The 19314-nt window shown below is 42.8% G+C and overlaps 1 protein-coding gene and 2 non-coding genes across 3 annotated transcripts; 2 read left to right on the top strand and 1 right to left on the bottom strand.

Moving 5' to 3' along the window:
- On the top strand, positions 1–107 carry LOC112083627. The gene has a single exon (XR_002897763.1). It is a non-coding gene; the product is annotated as a small nucleolar RNA R71 (small nucleolar RNA).
- A 12646-nt stretch (positions 108–12753) lies between these two features.
- On the top strand, positions 12754–12860 carry LOC112083590. Its single transcript, XR_002897726.1, has one exon. It is a non-coding gene; the product is annotated as a small nucleolar RNA R71 (small nucleolar RNA).
- A 4486-nt stretch (positions 12861–17346) lies between these two features.
- On the bottom strand, positions 17347–18224 carry LOC112083502. Its single transcript, XM_024151531.1, has 2 exons — positions 17979–18224; positions 17347–17766 (listed from the first exon to the last, which is right to left on the bottom strand). Exons 1-2 carry the CDS (start codon positions 18222–18224, stop codon positions 17347–17349), a joined length of 666 nt encoding a protein of 221 aa, XP_024007299.1.
- Between the last annotated feature and the right edge of the window lie 1090 nt (positions 18225–19314).

The raw sequence follows: 19314 nt of genomic DNA, 5'->3' as shown, positions 1-19314 counted from the left end.
AAGCCGTGGTGTGGGCATTGGTTAGTGTAGCTTCTAAACCGTTCCCAAGCTTCACTGAAGCTCTCGTTATTGTGCTGCGTGAAACTTGAGATCTGATTCCCGAGCTTAGCCGTGCGTGATGTGGAAAAGAACTTTGATAAGAACGCCAATTTACACTGCTCCCAGGTTTGTATAGAACCCCTCGGTATATTCTTTTCCCACTGGTGTGCTTTATCACCGAGGCTGAAAGGGAATAAGCGTAGCTTGACGCTATCTTTGGAGACGCCATTTATCTTGGTTAAGTCGCAAACCCGATCAAATTGATCTAGATGCTCGAGAGGGTCTTCTCCAGCCAGACCATGGAACTTTGAGTTTTGCACCATATTGAGCAGGGAAGTTTTAACTTCAAAGTTGTTGTTTTGAACTGGTAGAGCTTGAATCCCAGCTCGGTATTGGTGCGCATTAGCTCGGTCATTCTCTCCAACACAGATTGGAGGATGTTGTCCCTGAACTTGGGGCGGTGGCGGATGAACATGATGGGCTTGTTGTTCATTTCTATTCGCTTGGTGTTGGTTTTGCTGAGCAAGCCGTTCGTTTCTTTGAGCCTGTTGCTGATTAACATAGGCTTGTTGTTCATTTCTTCCTGCCTGCGCCTGATTAGCCTGAGCCTGGTGCTCGGCTGCCTGAGCCTGTTGCTCCATTCTCTGTTGTTCTGCCATTCCAAGTCTGTCAAAGTGCCGTTCTCTCTCGCGAGCTCGCCTTTCTAATATGTCGATGTTATCATCGTATGGGAAAAGCGATCCTGTGCAAGACCTGGTATTCATGCACCTGAAAACAAAACAAGAACTTGGAAAGAAGTTAGTAAAACAAAGGAAAGAAAAGCTTGAACTCAAGAACAAACAAGAGACTAATGCTCCTACAAGTTGGCAACGGCGCCAATTGATAACTAAGAGTTTTCAGGCTCTTAGAAGGGTTATCAATCCCCTTGTCAAAGTAGTATAAGGGGTATCAAACCAAGCTTGTAAACGAGACACTAGCCTATGTCATTTGTTCACTTAAGTCAAGACAAGATGATAAAAGTTTGGTGACAATGATTAACAGGCAAATGAGCAATAAAGTTAAATAAAAGCAGAGATTTAAACTAATCAAGATGCAAATAACAAACAAGTGATTCAGATGATGGTAATGAATGATAAAGGCAGAAGCTTTAGACAGGATATTTGACTCGGGTGCTTCCAAGTTAGACTAAGGGGCTAATGAATCATTTTATCAAGCGATTTCATTTGACTTTGAACTCAAGGCACGTTAATCTTCTCATGAAAGTATTAAACGTCTAAACTGATCCTCTTTCATACCAAAATCCCTTTTGAGAAGCACAAATCAGTCAGCAATAAGAATCGGTTCAAAAACGTCATTTAAGAGAACAAACTATCACTCTCGCGATGAAAGACTCTTAAACCCTTAACCGAGTGGTTCAGACATTTCTACAAACACTTCTGATGCGAGATATGTCTCAGATCTGAACCTCAAGTGATGTGCTTGGATCCAGCTTAGAGATCTCGTCGGTTAAGGAATGAAACATGCAAGACTAGACACCTAAACCCATTAATCCACCTTGAAAGCACCCTAATCTACCTATCTAAAGCCGCTTAAACGACTACTCACTGATCATAACGAGCTCACTAAGTCCTTTGCAAGACGTGTAGCTAGTCATGATAAGGAGTTTGATGTTGGATGATAAAAGAAATAAAGAAAGAACAAGATTCTGATGCAAAAACGAGATATCGGATTAGATTAATCAAGTTTCACAAAAGAGGCAAGTTTTTAGAGCTAAAAACAGATAAGAGATAAGATAACTAGGTTTTTAGTCTCAAAATGTATTTATAGCAAAGGGAAAGTGTCGTGGGTCAGCCCGGAACAAACCGGGTACTGAACCGCCTTCTTGGGTTGATGGGTGAGTGCCACGGTGTGTCGGAAAGTGAAGCCGAGGTCTTCATGCCGAGGCGTGCATGTGAGTCAGGATCCAGATGAAGATCTCGTGAAGAACACATCAAGAACATGCATGAACCCTAGTCTTTGATCTATCCTCACGTGTATGTTCTTGAGCCATTCTGTTCTTGATTCTGGGTTCGTGACAAGGGACCTCGGGATAAAATGTCGAGGGGTCATGATGTCGAGGTGCTTGGGAGAACACAGTCTGGCATGCACGCCGAGGTCATTACACCGAGGTGTACTTTCAACACTTAGTCGTTTCCAGCTTCAGTTCTTATGTATGCATGCCTCGATCTAACCATGCCAAGGCTTTGGCACGAGGTCTAGTCCAGAATACTTCCAAGATATGAGCCTCGACTTGAGTGACGCCAAGGTAAAGATACGGAGGCTTGTGAAAATACTTAGCGCGTATCGCAACTCTTTTAGACTTGTATCGACCATGTCACCTTCCGGAAGCAGTAACTTTCAGCACACGACTCCAATTGCTCTGGGACATGTTCCAGAGTCAAGATGACTCAATAAGCTCAACTTTTGGTGAAGAAACCATCGGAGCTTGGGGAGTGGACGGCTTCCTGGATTTAACATCTCTGCGCCGCATTGAAATCACCGGAAAATAGACTTTTAGACCGATGTGAACTCCGGAGACCCTATCTTCCAAACCTTTGCTCCGAATTGAGCGATTCCAAATGCTCTGAGAAGTTCTTCCATGGATCTCGAACTTTGGCGAAGACCGGGTAAGCTGGTTCGGTCTGGAGGGGCTCCGTCCGCCATGATGTTTGAAGTTCGCCGTTCAGTTCTCGGGTATGCGCAATGCTGGTGAATGCTCCGGAAGCCATATCTTTCTCTCCACTGGTCCGAATTGGATGATTCCAACTATTCTGGAATCTTTGCTTGATTATCTCCAACTTTGGTGAAGACCCCCGCCTACTGATTCGGACCGGAAAGTTCCCCGGATTGCTGATCCCTGAATTGCGCGGGCAAGGATAACTTTTGGTCGTGAAAACCTTCCCGCGGTAAGAAAAATGGCCGAGGGCTGTGTACCGCGGTAAGCTTTTTGGTCGTAAAAATTCTTGCCTCGGTCAAAAATTGTCCCGTGGTATTTTTGCACTCGATACTCGATTCTGGCCGATCGGTAAGGTTTTTGGCCCGTAATGAGCGTCCAGTAAACATTTTGGCCGAGGTTTCCGATCAGCCGGTACGAGATTTGGCCGAGAAATTCCTCCAAGCGGTTTTCACCATTTTTGACCCTTTTCTTCACCGTTTTCTTTTCTGTTCCTCTTCTTAGGCTCCAATTGGTCTCCAAAGCTCCTGATAAAGACTTCAAAACATGCAAAACTCTTTGGGACCTAATGCAAGCCCTAAGTTCTATTTTAACGCCTAAAGACTCAATTTACATGAGAAAACACATGATGAGGACTCTATAATGCAATCTAAATGATGTAAAATATAGACATATCAGTTTTAGGGTCTTCAAACCTGCAAGGATCTCTCTTATCCTTGCAGATAGATCAGTTAGATTGCCTGTTGGTATGTTGGAAGATTTACCTGTTAAGATAGGTGGTTTTGAGGTTCCAACAGATTTTGTTGTGCTGGAGATGGATGAGGAACTAGTTGATCCTCTTATCTTGGGCAGGCCATTCTTAGCCACTGCAGGAGCCATAATTGATGTGAGAGGTGGGATAATAGAAACTTGGGTCTGAAAAGCTCAAGTTTGATGTGAATGAGATGATGAAGAAACCCACCATTGAAGGTTATTGTTTCTATGTGGAGACAATGAATCATCTGGCTGGTGAGTTGCTTGAGGAGCTGAACACTGGGGATCCTCTTCAAGCTGCTCTAACTCAAGAACAAGGAGACAGTGGGCTCTTAGCAGAAGCAAGTGAGGGGTACAAGTTGTATTTGGACAATGCTAGAGAGCTGGGTCTTGAGACAAGGTTTTTGGAACTGGAACAAATTGGCTCTGAGGTTTTTGTTATCAAAGGATCAGACACCAGCCAAAGCAGCTTGGACCAGGATTGGAATGAGGCTGGTGTTCCCCCTGTTGAGCTCAAGCCTCTACCAACAAGGCTCAAGTATGCTTTCTTGGGCTTAAACTCCACATATCCAGTAATCATCAATGATAACTTATTAGATTATCAAGAGAGTGCATTGCTTAGTGAGATAAGGAAGTTCAGGAGAGCCATAGGATATTCTTTGGCTGATATTAGAGGGATATCTCCTGACATTTGCACCCACAGGATTCACCTAGAGGACCAAGCTATGTCCTCTATTGAGCATCAACGACGTCTTAACCCCAACCTTAAGGAAGTGGTTAAGAAGGAGATACTAAAACTTCTTGAGGCAGGGATAATTTACCCAATCTCTGACTCAAGATGGGTGTCTCCTGTTGTGCCCAAGAAGGGTGGGATCACAGTGGTTAAAAACGAGAAGGATGAGCTGATAGCTACTAGGACTGTCACAAGACACAGAATGTGTATAGACTATAGAAAGCTCAATGTAGCCTCTAGAAAGGATCATTTTCGTTTGCCTTTCATTGATCAGATGTTAGAGAGGCTTGCAAACACCCCCTTCTTTTGTTTTCTCGATGGGTACTCGGGGTTCTTCCGAATTCCCATAGATTCCCGACATCAAGAGAAAACAACATTCACATGCCCTTATGGCACATTTGCATACAGGCGAATGCCTTTTGGTCTCTGTAATGCCCCTGCCTCATTTCAACGATGCATGATGCATATATTCTTTGACATTATTGAAGAGAAGGTGGAGGTGTTCATGGATGATTTTAGTGTCTATGGCTCCTCCTTCTCAGATTGTCTCTCTAATTTGTCACAGGTCTTGGAGAGATGTGAGCAGCATAACTTGGTGTTGAACTGGGAGAAATGCCACTTCATGGTGCAGGAAGGAATAGTTCTTGGGCACAAGATATCTGAGAAGGGCATAGAGGTTGACAGAGCAAAGGTGGAAGTGATGGTGAATCTGCAAACTCCCACTTCAGTCAAAGGAATAAGGAGTTTCCTTGGGCATGCAGGGTTTTACATAAGATTTATCAAAGACTTCTCAAGAATAGCCAGACCCTTGACAAGGCTGTTGTGTAAAGAAGTAGATTTCATCTTTGATGCTGAATGTGAAGAGGCATTCAAGATGATCAAGGATGCATTAGTCAGTGTACCAATAGTAGAGGCACCAGATTGGTCCCTTCCTTTTGAGGTTATGACAGATGCATCTGATTTTACTGTTGGAGCAGTTCTTGGGCAAAGGAAAGACAAGAAGCTACATGTTATCTACTATGCCAGTAGAACACTTGACCCTGCACAAGAGAAGTATGCTACTACTGAGAAGGAAATACTGGCAATAGTCTTTGCCTTTGATAAATTCAGAAGCTACCTGGTGGGATCAAAAGTCATTGTATATACTGATCATGCAGCCCTCAGGTATCTGATGACCAAGAAAGATGCCAAGCCAAGACTGTTAAGATGGGTTCTTCTACTTCAGGAGTTTGATATGGAAGTACAGGACAAAAAGGGTATAGAGAATGGAGCTGCAGACCATCTCTCTAGGCTGAGAATTGACTATGAAGTGCCTCTTAATGACAGTCTTCCTGAGGAATAACTGACGGTGCTCCATTCTTATTTGGAGTTTGAAGAAGTGGACAGCATTCAAGAGAGGAGGATGCCTTGGTTTGCAGACATTGTGAACTATCTTGCTTGTGGAGTGGAACCACCTGAATTAGATGCTTACCACAGGAAGAAGTTCTTCAGAGAAGTTCAAAGATACCATTGGGATGAGCCCTACCTCTATGTCCTGAACAAAGATCAGCTGTATAGAAGGTGTCTTGCTGAGGAGGAGATGCAACCTGTGTTGCAAGAGTGTCATGGTTCAGCTTTTGGGGGTCACATGGAAGCATTCAAGACTGTGGCAAAGGTTCTTCAGAGTGGGTTTTGGTGGCCCATAATGTTCAAAGATGCTCAGTTAGTTGTTTCAGCATGTGATGCCTGTCAGAGGGATGGAAACATTTCAATTAGGAGTGAGATGTTCAAAACCCAATTCTAGAAGTTGAGATCTTTGATTGCTGGGGGATTGACTTCATGGGGCCCTTCATTTCATCCTATGGGAATCAGTATATACTTGTTGCTGTGGACTATGTGTCCAAATGGGTTGAGGCTATTGCTTCCCCTACCAATGATTCCAAGGTTGTAGTGAAGCTGTTCAAGAGCATTATCTTCCCAAGATTTGGAGTACTCAGGGTTGTCATCTCTGATGGAGGATCTCATTTTGTGAACAAGACTTTGGAGGGTTTGCTGAGAAAGCATGGAGTGAAACACAAGGTAGCTACTCCTTATCATCCTCAAACCAGTGGCCAGGTTGAAGTATCTAATAGATTGATCAAAGCCATTCTTGAGAGGACTGTTAGCTCAAGCAGAAAAGATTGGAGCAAAAGGCTAGATGATGCATTGTGGGCTTATAGGACTGCCTTTAAAACTCCTATTGGTACATCACCTTTCAATCCGCTATATGGGAAGAGCTGCCACCTTCCTGTTGAGTTGGAGTACAAGGCCTTGTGGGCTGTGAAGTTGCTGAACTTTGATATCAAGATAGCTCAAGAGAAAAGGGTCATTGAACTCCATAAACTTGAAGAGATAAGGCTTGGAGCTTTTGAGAGCTCAAAGGTTTATAAAGAAAAGACCAAGGCTCTGCATGACCAAAAGATTCTGAAAAGGGATTTCAAGGAAGGAGATCTAGTGTTGCTGTTCAACTCTAGACTTAAGTTGTGTCCTTGAAAACTTAAGTCTAGATGGTCTGGACCTTTTAAAGTTCTTGAAGTAAGATCATATGGTGCTATTGTATTAGAAGGAAAGAATGGTCAACAGTTTGTGGTAAATGGCCAGAGGATTAAGCATTATCTGGTTTCACAAAAGAAGGAGGAAGCTACATCAGTTCCCCTTCTTGATCCACCACCAGCCTGTTAAACAGGTTTCCAAAGTCAAACTTAGAGACTTTAAACAAAGTGCTCTTGGGAGACACCTCAAGCTTATCTTTTGTAAATATGCTTTTGATCTTTTAATTTCTTTCTTTTTTATGTTTTAGGATGTTTTGATGGGTTTGTTTAGTGTCTACAGGTTACAGGTTTGAGTTTCGACCCTTGGAAAGTGAACAAAGGCAAAAAGAAAATGAGGAATGGACCTGAGTTCAGGACTTGACACGGCCAGGAGACATGGAACGGAAGCTGGCGGTGGCAAAAGTTACAATTGTTTGGTGTTTGCCACGGGTAAAAGGCACAGGACAGCAGGCAGGCCGCAGCAAAGAAAAGAAGACTGAGCATTCATTTGGTTCATTCAGTTAGCTCATTCAGGCATTTCATCAAACACCTTGTGGGTGGAGAAATGCCTAAGCTCTATATCAAGCTTATAATGAGAGATCTAGCATTAAGAACAGCTAACTAAGGAAAGGAAATGAGAATTTAGAACCTAAACAACATTAATCAAACATCAAAGCACCCTAATCTACACACCTAGAAGCTTAAAAGAAGACTACTCACTAATCATGATGAACACACCATTTTCTTTGCAAGAGGTGATGTTAATCATGTTTAGAAGCAAAGATAAGAAGATGAGATGATAAGAAACAGACTTAGATTGATTAAATCCTTGAGATATCTCTTAACAAACTCGTTTTTACACTGAAAAGGAAAGAAAACTAGAGAGAAAAACAAGCTTAAGTCTTAGAAAAAACCCGAAAAAGCATATATAGTGTCTCTTGGGGACCGGGTCAGCCCAGGAAAAACTGGGTCCTGACCCGGCTTTGAAGGATAGTTGTGTGGTTTTCCACGGTCAGATGATGCTTGGACAGACCGTGGCAAACTGACCGTGGCAAACTGATAGTGTCGAAGTTCTTGGACAGATTCTTCATGATCAAGGTTGCCATGGCTTGATTTACACCATGTCTAGTGGCCGTGTCTATTCTTTTGTGGGTTTGGGTGATGAACTTCTTGGATTGACACGGTCTAGTAGCTCTTGGTCAAGCCCCGTGGCAAGTGGTCGTGTCAAATGCTGAAGGTGTGTAAAAGTTGCCACGGTCAAGTCCTAGACCGTTGCATTGAAACCGTGTCAAGTGCCGAATGCTTGTAAAGTTCTTCCCAGCCAAGTGTTTGTTTGCCACGGTCAAGTGTAGACCGTGGCATGAAGATCGTGTCATTCGCCGAAGGTGTGCAAAAGTTTCCACGGTCAAGTCCCAGACCGTGGCATTCATCGCGGCATTTTTCACTTAGGTCGCATCATTCAGGGTTGTCTGGACCACTTCGCATTCCGGAGTGTAACTCATAAGATACTTGTCGGAATAGATTTATTCCGGTTGCAGAGGACAGAGGGCTCATATATCTCCAACTTTGGTGAAGGAAACTTCGGTGCTTGGGAAGTGGAAGGCTTCCTGGAGGGCTCATCTTTGCAGTGCATTTACACGATCAGAGAGAGACGTCTATACATGTGTCCATTCCGGAAACCGTATTTTCCTGCTCATAGCTCCGAATTGAATGACCTCGGACGTCCTCGAAATAGGACTCAAATTTCTCTGATTCTCATGAAGGGCCCGGAAACTGAATCGGCCTGGAAGTGCACCGTCCTTGGCATTCTTCAGAGCTCATCGGCTTGGTTCAAAACAGCAGCGAGACAGGGGTTTCTTCCGACGAGCTTAAATTTCTGCTCACGAGTCCGAATTCCTTGATTCCACTTGCTATGGAACCGTGATCCAATCCTCTCCAGCTTTGATGAAGCACGCGACAGCTGAATCTGACCGGAAGGTTCCCCGGACGGGCGATTTCGGAAACGTGTCTGCACCCGGAGATTTTGGCCGAGAGATTCAATAGCCGGTACGCGTTTTGGCCGATAAGGTCTACCCGCGGTACATGAAAATGGCCGATAAAAACCTTCCTGGTACGCGAGAATGGCCTAGAACCTCCAAAAACCCAATTTCACCACTTTTCAAGCTTTGATAACCATTCCACTTCCTGGATTCAGCTTTTCAGCTCCAAATAGCTCCAAATACACCTGATAAACACTCAAAACATGCAAAGACTCATTGGGACCTAATGCATCTCCTAAGTTCTAAAAAAAACCCTAAGGACCTAAAATGCATGAAATAAAACATGATTTGGAATGAAATATGCAACCTAAATGATGCAAATTATGGACATATCAACTCCCCCACACTTGTCCTTTGCTTGTCCTCAAGCAGAAAGAAAAAATGAGAGAGAGAGGTTGAATACATTGGGAGTTCATATTTCCTTTTTGAGAGAAGTGATCACAATGAGAATTCAAGTTCATGCTCAATTATGCAATGCAAAGCCATACTCAGATATATATCAACTCAACAAGGAATCTCCACAAGTTCTTCTCTCTCTCAACTCTTTCACATTCATTAAGCTTTTTACCAAGTGGATCAAATGATGCATTGTTTAAACAAACATAGTTTGGCTAGGGTGAGGTTATGAGACTAAAATGATCTCATCAATGCCTGAGTGGGTTCAATGCAGCAAAAGGATCTCTCTATGAATGACCAAACTTTGGCAGAATGCTAAAGGTAAAAGGCAACCTATGCATACAAGGTTTCCTCACTTGCTTACTTTTCACCCCACACTCTACTCAAAGTTTCCTCACTTGCTTACTTTTCACACTCATTCTTCTCTCACTAGGGGATTCTCTTTTCCTTTTCATACACAAGTCTTGGAGTTCAAACTTTCCATAGCTCTTTTTCACTTTCTTTTGTAACCTCTAACCTCTTTTTTTCTTTCTTTTTTTTAAAAACATTTGAGCTCTTTGGCTTCTTTTTTTTTCACTTAGAGGCTAGACTCTTTCTTTTCAAAACACTACAGCTCACTTTCTTTGACTCAAAACTCCAAGACTGATTTCTTTTCTTTTTCTATCCCCTAGTTCTCACCACATTCTCCTTTTATTTCCACTCATCTCTCCTTTTTCCACTCACCAACAAGTATTCCGTTATGCAGATTCAGCTATTTGAGCTAAGATAGAGGATGGTAAAAACAGGATTCTAGCTGAAATATGTATATTGGTATCCACAAGCTTATTCAAACAATGCGTCAAATGATAATTTCAAGTCAAGTTCAGGGTTTTCACTTATTAGAGTTGAGTTCAATTCAAACTTGCTTCTCAGATTCAAATCATTTCAAGCCTTCCAAGCACAGGAATCATTTCACAAGCATATTTGGTCCAAATTTTCAAAGTCATGTACTCTCAAGGAAAAACTATCATTACTCCCAGCAAGATGCAACCTATATGATGCAAACTAGACTCAATCCTAAAAAATGTGAATGCAACTACATGATCATTTTTTGTGAAATTTTTTTTTTTTGATTTTTCAATTTTTTTGGTTTTTATATGCAGACTCAAGATGCAAATCAAAATAAGAACAAGAGAAAACATGATTAGTAAACACAAAACCCCTCCCCCACACTTAAATTACACAATCCCTTGTGTTATATTAGCATAAGAGAGGAGTGAAAGGCAAAAGCAAGAAAGATGCAAAATGAGAAATAAAGAACTAGATGCATATGTACAAGGAGTTTGGAGTGTTACCAGATTTGTTTGTGATGGAAAGGAGTAGTGGAATTGTGAATCTCAGGAGGCTAAAGATCACCAGGTCATCTGTAACCTGAACACACTCCACAAGACACATCAAAACATCCTAAAAACACCAAGAGAAAGCATTAAAAAGAATATTTACAAAGGATAAGCTTGGGGTGTCTCCCAAGAGCACTTTTTTTTAAGTCACTAAGTTTGACTTTTCATACTCTTTTCTTAGTGAGTGAGAGGAGGAGCTTTGATGCTCTTTGTCTTGTCCATGAATTCAAGCATTAGGTCCCTGTTCATCAGCTCTTGAACACCAGATGACCCTTTGTCTATGAGCTCTTGTGTGAGGATTGCCCTGACTTTTGCAAAAGGTTTTGATCCTCCAATGCCTTTTACCTTGTATTCCACAGCTCCACCATTAAACTTCCAAGGAGTGAGAGTTAGGACTTGAGAAGATGACTCAAGAGTGAATGGTCTGGTTCTTGGTGGGTTCTTGTCTTGAGACCCTGAGCCATTGCCTTTGTTGTTGCTGATCTCCTTCTCACTTGGTATAGGAGATAGAGATTCCAAGCAAGCTTCATCATCACTAAAGAAATCCCCTTCAAACTCAAGATCAGGTCTTATTAGGGATTCTTTCTTTTTATCAACAGATGCAGGGGGTTGACCTTCTTCTATAGTTCTAATACTCCCCACATACATCATCCCATATCGTTTCAACTCATCAGAATCATCAGATATAACTCCACAAAACCCAGCAAGAGGAGGCTTAAGAGGATAAGATACTTCATCATCTACCTTAGCAAGCACCACTCTTTGAGTATCAAAGTCCATCCTTGCTCCTGTGGTGTTCAGAAATGGAGTTCCAAGCAAAAGAGGTAGCTCTTTTGTCTTCTTCATCTTCATAACTACAAAATCTGTTGGAACTGTGCATTCACCAATTTTCAATGGGTAGTCTTCAAGGATTCCATATGGCTTCTTTGAGGATGAATCTCCAAAGGTAATTGACATGGGGTGATTCTTAAGACTCTTGATCCCTAGTCTCTCCACCATGTCTAAAGACATTACACTGATGCTTGATCGAGAATCACACAAAGCATTGTCCACTTTCAAATTTCCAAGAGAGCATGAGATGGAGAACTTTCCTGGGTTGCCTAGCTTGGGAATAGATTTGGGTTTCACCCTTGTTGAGCCAGTGCTAGAGACTCCATCAGATGTCCTTCCTTGAACCATTCTCTGATCCTTTCCTTCAGCAATCTCAGAATCATTCTCTTTCATATCAAAACAAGCTGCCTCCCCACCTTCTTTCTCAATGTCCTCATTGAGATCACAGAACAGGAAGTCAAACTCCTCTATGATGGCGTCCTCATCATCTTGTGTTAGGAACTTTGCACTGGAGACATTGCCATGGAGAAGATCCTCAATTTCTTGGACAACAGCATGATTCTCATCATTTGAGAGGATGGCATTGCAGTATTCTGTTGGATGTGCAACTGATGTCCCTGGTAAAGATCTTTGAGCTTGAGAACTGCAGTGGCCCTTGTTGTTCTCTAGAGTCTTGACTTTGGAAGCCAAGGTTGAAAGCTGAGATAGAAGATCAGAATAACTGCAATCCACCTTGTTGTTAATCTCTGCCATTTTCTTGTTAAAGTCCATGGCACCACTTGCTTGACCTTGGAGAATTTGCTGGAGCAGGTTATGTACTTCTTGATCCTTCTTCCCTGAGTTCTGTTGGATGCTTTGCTGTTGGGGAGGGACAAAACTATGCTGGTTATTGATGTGAGAGTGAAAGTTCTGGGTGGGGTGATTCTTGTAGTAGGTAAAGCCTTTTTGGTAACCTTGTTGTCCACCTACAAAGTTTACCTCAGCTGTGATGTCTTCCCCTTGAAATATGTCTTGAAACACATGATTCACATCTCTAATCAAGTTGACTTACTTATGAGAGGCTAGGAGAAGTTTGTCTAGCTTCTCATTGAGAGACCAGATGTCTTTCCTTGTTCTTTCCTCTTCAGCACACACAGCACCTCTTGAATTCCTGTCAAACTCTGCTCCATAAAGCTCATCACTCTGAGCTACATTCTCCACAAGGGTCATGGCATCATTGACTTCCTTGGTCATGAAATTACCATTTGAAGCAGTGTCCAAGAGTAGTCTGACCTTTGCTAAAGCACCTCTGTATAAGGTACTTAGCAGCTGAGCATCTGAGAATCCATGGTGAGGGCATTGCATGGTATACCCTCTATATCTTTCCCAAGCCTCACAAAAGGATTCATGGTTCTTCTGAATAAAACTTGAGATTTCATTTCTTAACCTTGCTGTTCTCGATGAAGAGAAGAACTTGGTTAGAAATGCTATTTTGCATTGCTCCCATGTTGTGACTGATCCTTGAGGTAGAGACTTTTCCCATTGATGAGCTTTGTCTCCTAGAGAAAAAGGGAATAGCCTCAACTTGAAACTGTCCTCACTAACTCCATTCATCTTAGTTAGATCACAGACTCTATCAAAGTTGTCAATGTGATCTAATGGGTCTTCTAATGCCAAGCCATGGAACTTGTTTGATTGCACCATGTTGATCAAGCCAGATTTGATCTCAAAATCGTTTTCAGGTGTAGGAGCTTCAATCCCATGTCTCTGACCCTGAGTATTGGCCTCATGACCAGCTCCCACAACTTTTCTTGGACGTGCTGCTGGACCCTCTTGCTGATCCTGGTGGTTTCCATTACCACCATGAGCCTGTTGCCCTTGATCCATACCCAACCTCTCAATGTGCTCAGCCCCTTCTCTTTGTCTCCTTGCTTGACTTCTGGTGTTCATACACCTGAAAACAAAGACAGCACTTGAAAGGTAATTAGTAAAACAAAATAAAATGACTTGATCTCAAGAAGATCCAAAGTCCTAATGCTAGAATAAACTCTCCAATTGGCAACGGCGCCAAATTGATAGTAGGAATTTTTCAATCCTTGATCAATTCCTCAACTTCTCATGTCATTGTAGCACTTGAGGTATCAATCCAAATGGAGAGATTCTAGACACTAAGACTATGAGGATCAATTCTTAATCCAAGTCTAAGTAAACAGATGAGTTGGTAACAAGGTGATCTAAAAACATAAAGCAAACAAGAACAAGCAGTAATTAAGAATTAAACAAGCAAGAGAAACTAAACAAACACTCAAATTTAAATAAAGAGAAAGCTAAACCTCTAGATGTGATCATTGATCAGGGTGCTTTCAATGCTTAACTCATGATGCTAAGAAAACAATGCAACACTTGCAATTCTTTAGTCTAGACTTCCGAAGCAGATTAATTCATTGTCATGACAGAAATCTCTTTGCAAATTACTTAATCAAGACTAATTCCCATTAGTGAATAAGCAATTAACAAGCATAAGGTTCCAAGTCTAACATGACCAAACAGCCTCTTTGTGCATCAAAATAAGAGCTAAGAAAGACTGAATCTTATACAGAAAGATAAAGCAAGCATCACATGATCTCAAATTCCAATCAACTTAGAACTCAAAGAAAGACCATTTCTTTCCCAAGACAATGATCACTATACTAATAAGCATTCAAACCTAACTCTCATTAGTGGTAATGATGATCAATATGCATTAATAAACAGTTCTAATATGTCATTTATGCTTTAAACAAACATTCCCATGGCATTTAAAACATAAACCCTTAAGTTAGCCCATTCAGGCATTTCATCAAACACCTTGTGGGTGGAGAAATGCCTAAGCTCTATATCAAGCTTATAATGAGAAATCTAGCATTAAGAACAGCTAACTAAGGAAAGGAAATGAGAATTTAGAACCTAAACATCATTAATCAAACATCAAAGCACCCTAATCTACACACCTAGAAGCTTAAAAGAAGACTACTCACTAATCATGATGAACACACCATTTCCTTTGCAAGAGGTGATGTTAATCATGATTAAAAGCAAAGATAAGAAGATGAGATGATAAGAAGCAGACTTAGATTGATTAAATCCTTGAGATATCTCTTAACAAACTCGTTTTTACACTGAAAAGGAAAGAAAACTAGAGAGAAAAACAAGCTTAAGTCTCGGAAAAAACCCTAAAAAGCATATACAGTGTCTCTTGCGTACCGGGTCAGCCCAGGAAAAACTGGGTCCTGACCCGGCTTTGATGGATAGTTGTGTGGTTTGCTACGGTCAGATGATGCTTGGACAGACCGTGGCAAACTGACCGTGGCAAACTGATAGTGTCAAAGTTCTTGGACAGATTCTTCATGATCAAGGTTGCCATGGCTTGATTTACACCATGTCTAGTGGCCGTGTCTATTCTTTTCTGGGTTTGGGTGATGAACTTCTTGGATTGACACGGTTTAGTAGCTCTTGGTCAAGCCTCGTGGCAAGTGGTCGTGTCAAACGGCGATGGTGTGTAAAAGCTGCCACGGTCAAGTCCTAGACCGTGGCATTGAAACCGTGTCAAGTGCCGAATGCTTGTAAAGTTCTTCCCAGCCAAGTGTTTGTTTGCCACGGTCAAGTGTAGACCGTGGCATGAAGATCGTGTCATTCGCCGAAGGTGTGCAAAAGTTTCCACGGTCAAGTCCCAGACCGTGGCATTCATCGCGGCATGTTTCACTTAGGTCGCATCATTCAGGGTTGTCTGGACCACTTCGCATTCCAGAGTGTAACTCATAAGATACTTGTCCGAATTGATTTATTCCGGTTGCAGAGGACCAAGGGCTCATATATCTCCAACTTTGGTGAAGGAAACTTCGGTGCTTGGGAAGTGGAAGGCTTCCTGGAGGGCTCATCTTTGCAGTGCATTTACACGATCAGAGAGAGACGTCTATACATGTGTCCATTCCGGAGACCGTATCTTCCTGCTCATAGCTCTGAATTGAATGATCTCGGACGTCCTGCAAAGAGGACTCAAATGTCTCTGATTCTCATGAAGGCCCCGGAAACTGAATCCGCCTGGAAGTGCACCGTCCTTCGCATTCTTCAGAGCTCATCGGCTTGGTTCAAAACAGCAGCGAGACAGGGGTTTCTTCCGACGAGCTTAACTTTCTGCTCACGAGTCAGAATTCCATGATTCCACTTGCTATAGAACCGTGATACAATCCTCTCCAACTTTGATGAAGCACGAATCTGACCGGAAGGTTCCCCGGACGGGCGATTTCGGAAACGTGTCTGCACCCAAAGATTTTGGCCGAGAGATTCAATAGCCGGTACGCGTTTTGGCCGATAAGGTCTACCCGCGGTACATGAAAATGGCCGATAAAAATCTTCCTGGTACGCGAGAATGGCCTAGAACCTCCAAAAACCCAATTTCACCACTTTTCAAGCTTTGATCTTCATTCCACTTCCTGGATTCAGCTTTTCAGCTCCAAATAGCTCCAAATACACCTGATAAACACTCAAAACATGCAAAGACTCATTGGGACCTAATGCATCTCCTAAGTTCTAAAACAAACCCTAAGGACCTAAAATGCATGAAATAAAACATGATTTGGAATGAAATATGCAACCTAAATGATGCAAATTATGGACATATCAACATCGCCTCGTATTCTTCGTTGAATTGACATGCTACGAGCTGTGAATCGCAAAAGGTTCTTATCTTTCGAACTCCAATTCTCTGCGCTAGTCGTATGCCGGCGATCAGCGCTTCGTATTCTGCTTCGTTGTTTGAGGCGTGGAAGTTCAGGCGAAAGACTGCTCCAATATTTCTCTGGTGGGAGAGGTGAGACGGATTCATATTCCCGAGCCGTATTTAGACGATGAGCCGCCGACGTGCAGCGTCTATACTTCGTCTAGGGTTGGCTCGTCCGTCGCCTTGCCGGAAGTTCGATGAGAAAATCTGCGAGCACCTGTGATTTTGCAGACGACCTGTTGCGATACTCGATGTCGTACTCGCTCAACTCTATGGCCCATTTGGCGAGCCGTCTGGATTGGCTCGGGCTGTGCAGGATCGAGCGCAGTGGGAGTGTAGCGAGCACAACAATGAATGTGATTGAAAATACAGACGCAGCTTGCGAGCTGAGTCTATGACGGCTAGGGTGACTTTCTCGATCTGGGGGTAACGGGTCTCGGCGTCGTTCAGTATCTGGCTGACGTAGAAAATTGGTTTTTGCTCGGATCGCTCTTCTCTTATAAGCACCCCACTTACAGCTGTAGCAGATACGGCGATGTAGAGGAGGAGAGGTTCTCCTTCAACTGGTTTCGCCAAGATCGGCGGGCTTGCCAGATAACTCTTCAATTCATGGAAAGCTGCTTTGCATCGCTCGTCCCACTCGAATTTCTTATTTCCCCGAAGGGTGTCGTAGAAAGGCAGGCACTTGTCGGTGGAACGGTAGATGAACCAGTTTAGCGCAGCGACCCTTCCTGTGAGCCTTTGCACTTCTCTCTTCGTCCTTGGAGAGGGCATCTTGATTAATGCCTTGATCTGTTTGGGATTCGCTTCAATGCCTCGGTGAGTTACCAGATATTCGAGAAACTCTCCCGAGGTGACCGCAAATCTGCACTTCGCCGGGTTTAGTTTCATGTTGTGTTTGTTCAACTGCTCGAAGCATTCTCGTAGATGCGAGATATGGTCTTTCTCGTCAAGTGATTTGACTAACATATCGTCGATGTATACCTCCATGGTTTTTCCGAGCTGATCAGCGAACATTTTATTGACGAGCCGTTGATATGTTGCTCCTGTGTTCTTGAGCCCGAACGGCATGACTTTGTAGCAGTATATCCCGCAATCAGTTATGAATGCCATTTTTTCCCGATCATCAGGATGCATCAGGATTAGGTTGTAGCCGGAGAACGCGTCCATAAATGTTTACAGCCTATTTCCCGCAGTGGCTTCGACGAGCCGGTCGATGTGCGGCACTGGATTCGCAAGCCAGTCTGGATATTTGGCCTCGGCGATTGATCCTACTTTTAGCAATCTCTCCACTTCGTCGTTAACCGCTTTAGCTCGTTCGGGTCTGAGCTTCCTTCTTTTTTGCTTGATTGGTTTGAAGGTTGGGTCCACGTTGAGCTCGTGACGGGTCACATCGATGCTTATGCCCGGCATATCTTCTGCTGTCCAGTCAAAAGTGTTGATGTTCTCTTTGAGGAGGGAAAGAAGTTTGCTTCTCAGAGGCTCTTCTAGTTTTGCTCCGATTTCGACGCATCGTTCTGGACGCGCTTCGTCTATGCACACCGAGTCCACTGCATCACATACCGGCTCGGCGCGCGTTTCGCGACTCTCCGCAATCTGTAATTGCTATAAGAGTTTCGAGAGCTCGTTCGCAGGCTCTCGGTTCGTCTTCATCTTTTTACGATCTATGTCTCCTCGTGCGTCGGTGACGGGTTTCCTCAGCTTGAACTCCGCTAAGCAGCACATTCGTGACTCCTTCTGATTTCCCAGATCGTTTTGATGCCTGCTGGAGTCGGGAATTTGAGGCAGAGGTGATAGGTGGAAGGGACCGCCCTCATCGCGTTGATCCATGGAGTTCCCATAATCACATTGTAGATTGCTGGGTGATCGGTGACGCAGAAATCGACTATCCTAGTGACTCCGCCAGCTACCACAGGGAGCCTAATCGTTCCCATGGTCATCGTTGTTTCTCCTGAAAATCCAGTTAGTGGTTTGGGGATCGTCGTCACCTCGGAGAGATCGATTCTGATGTGATACTGAGCAGCATCAAGAAAGGAGAGCTTGAACCAGAGCATGGAGCTAAGGATCAGCTTGTAGCCGAGAGATATTAGTTTAAAAACAAAGGAGCTAAGGCTAATAAGCTCAAGGAAGGCATTGGCGAGATACCTACTTATCTATGGAACAAAGAAGATCGCTTGATCCAGGCTGGAAAAGATGGATTACAAACCACACTGGTTTTGATTCAGGCTCAAGTAGATCAACAATTGGGTAAGTGGCCCAGTTGTACTCTTTTTCTCTTACCTTTGGTTTTGTCCCAATGGGTTTTCCAAAGGAAGGTTTTTAAGGAGGCAATGGTGTCTACTTCTATCAAGGCCCAATTGTTGATTCAAGGACTTAAGCCCAAGACAAATTTCGTCCAAGGGAAGTTCAAGAGGCTGGAGAAGTGACTTGAAGAGTTATTCAAACTTTGCATTTATTTCCTTGTCATTTTCGAGTCTGCCTTGTTTTTTTACATTTTTTCTCTTTATAATCTCTTGTAATCTCTTATGAGAACTCATCCTGGATTGGATCATCAAACTTTTATCAAATAAAACTCTCTCTTACTCTTATCAAACTTGGACGAAATCCTTTGTCTCTTTGAGAGTGATTCGCTGCTTGTGCAGCATCTTTATCATCTCTATTCTCTTTGTTTTATCCTGAGAGTGAATCGCTGCATCTTTTTCATTTCTCTTCTATCTCTTGTGATCAAATTAAATTCTGAACAGCAACCTGATCTATTAATCTCCTCAAACAGAAGTCTATTCCGCAAACTTCTGTCCCTGATCTATCTCTTACCAAGCTTCTGAGTGCCGATCCTTGGGAGGATCACATCAAGTGGTATCAGAGCACACTTAGAAGTTTCTTTGGTAGTCTCTATCCTTTCTCATCTATTTAATTTCGTGTCTGCATCTGTTCATCTTCTATTTTCGTTTTAGTTCTCTTCAGAAAAAGAAAACCCATAAAAATCATTTTAGATCTGTTTAGTATGCATCATAAGCCTCCAAATCTAGTGTTTGTTTGCCTCTGCATCACGTTTTTTATCCCTGGTTTTGTTTTGTCTTTTCATCTTCTTTGCATCATATCTGCTCATATTAGTTTGTCCATTCAGTTTCTATTATCAGATCT

The sequence above is a fragment of the Eutrema salsugineum genome, unplaced genomic scaffold (genome assembly GCF_000478725.1).
Source record: "Eutrema salsugineum unplaced genomic scaffold, Eutsalg1_0 scaffold_6, whole genome shotgun sequence".
In the NCBI taxonomy this organism is placed as follows: domain Eukaryota; kingdom Viridiplantae; phylum Streptophyta; class Magnoliopsida; order Brassicales; family Brassicaceae; genus Eutrema; species Eutrema salsugineum.
Note: the sequence above shows the minus strand (reverse complement) of the source record. Positions and strands in the feature narration are given on the sequence as shown.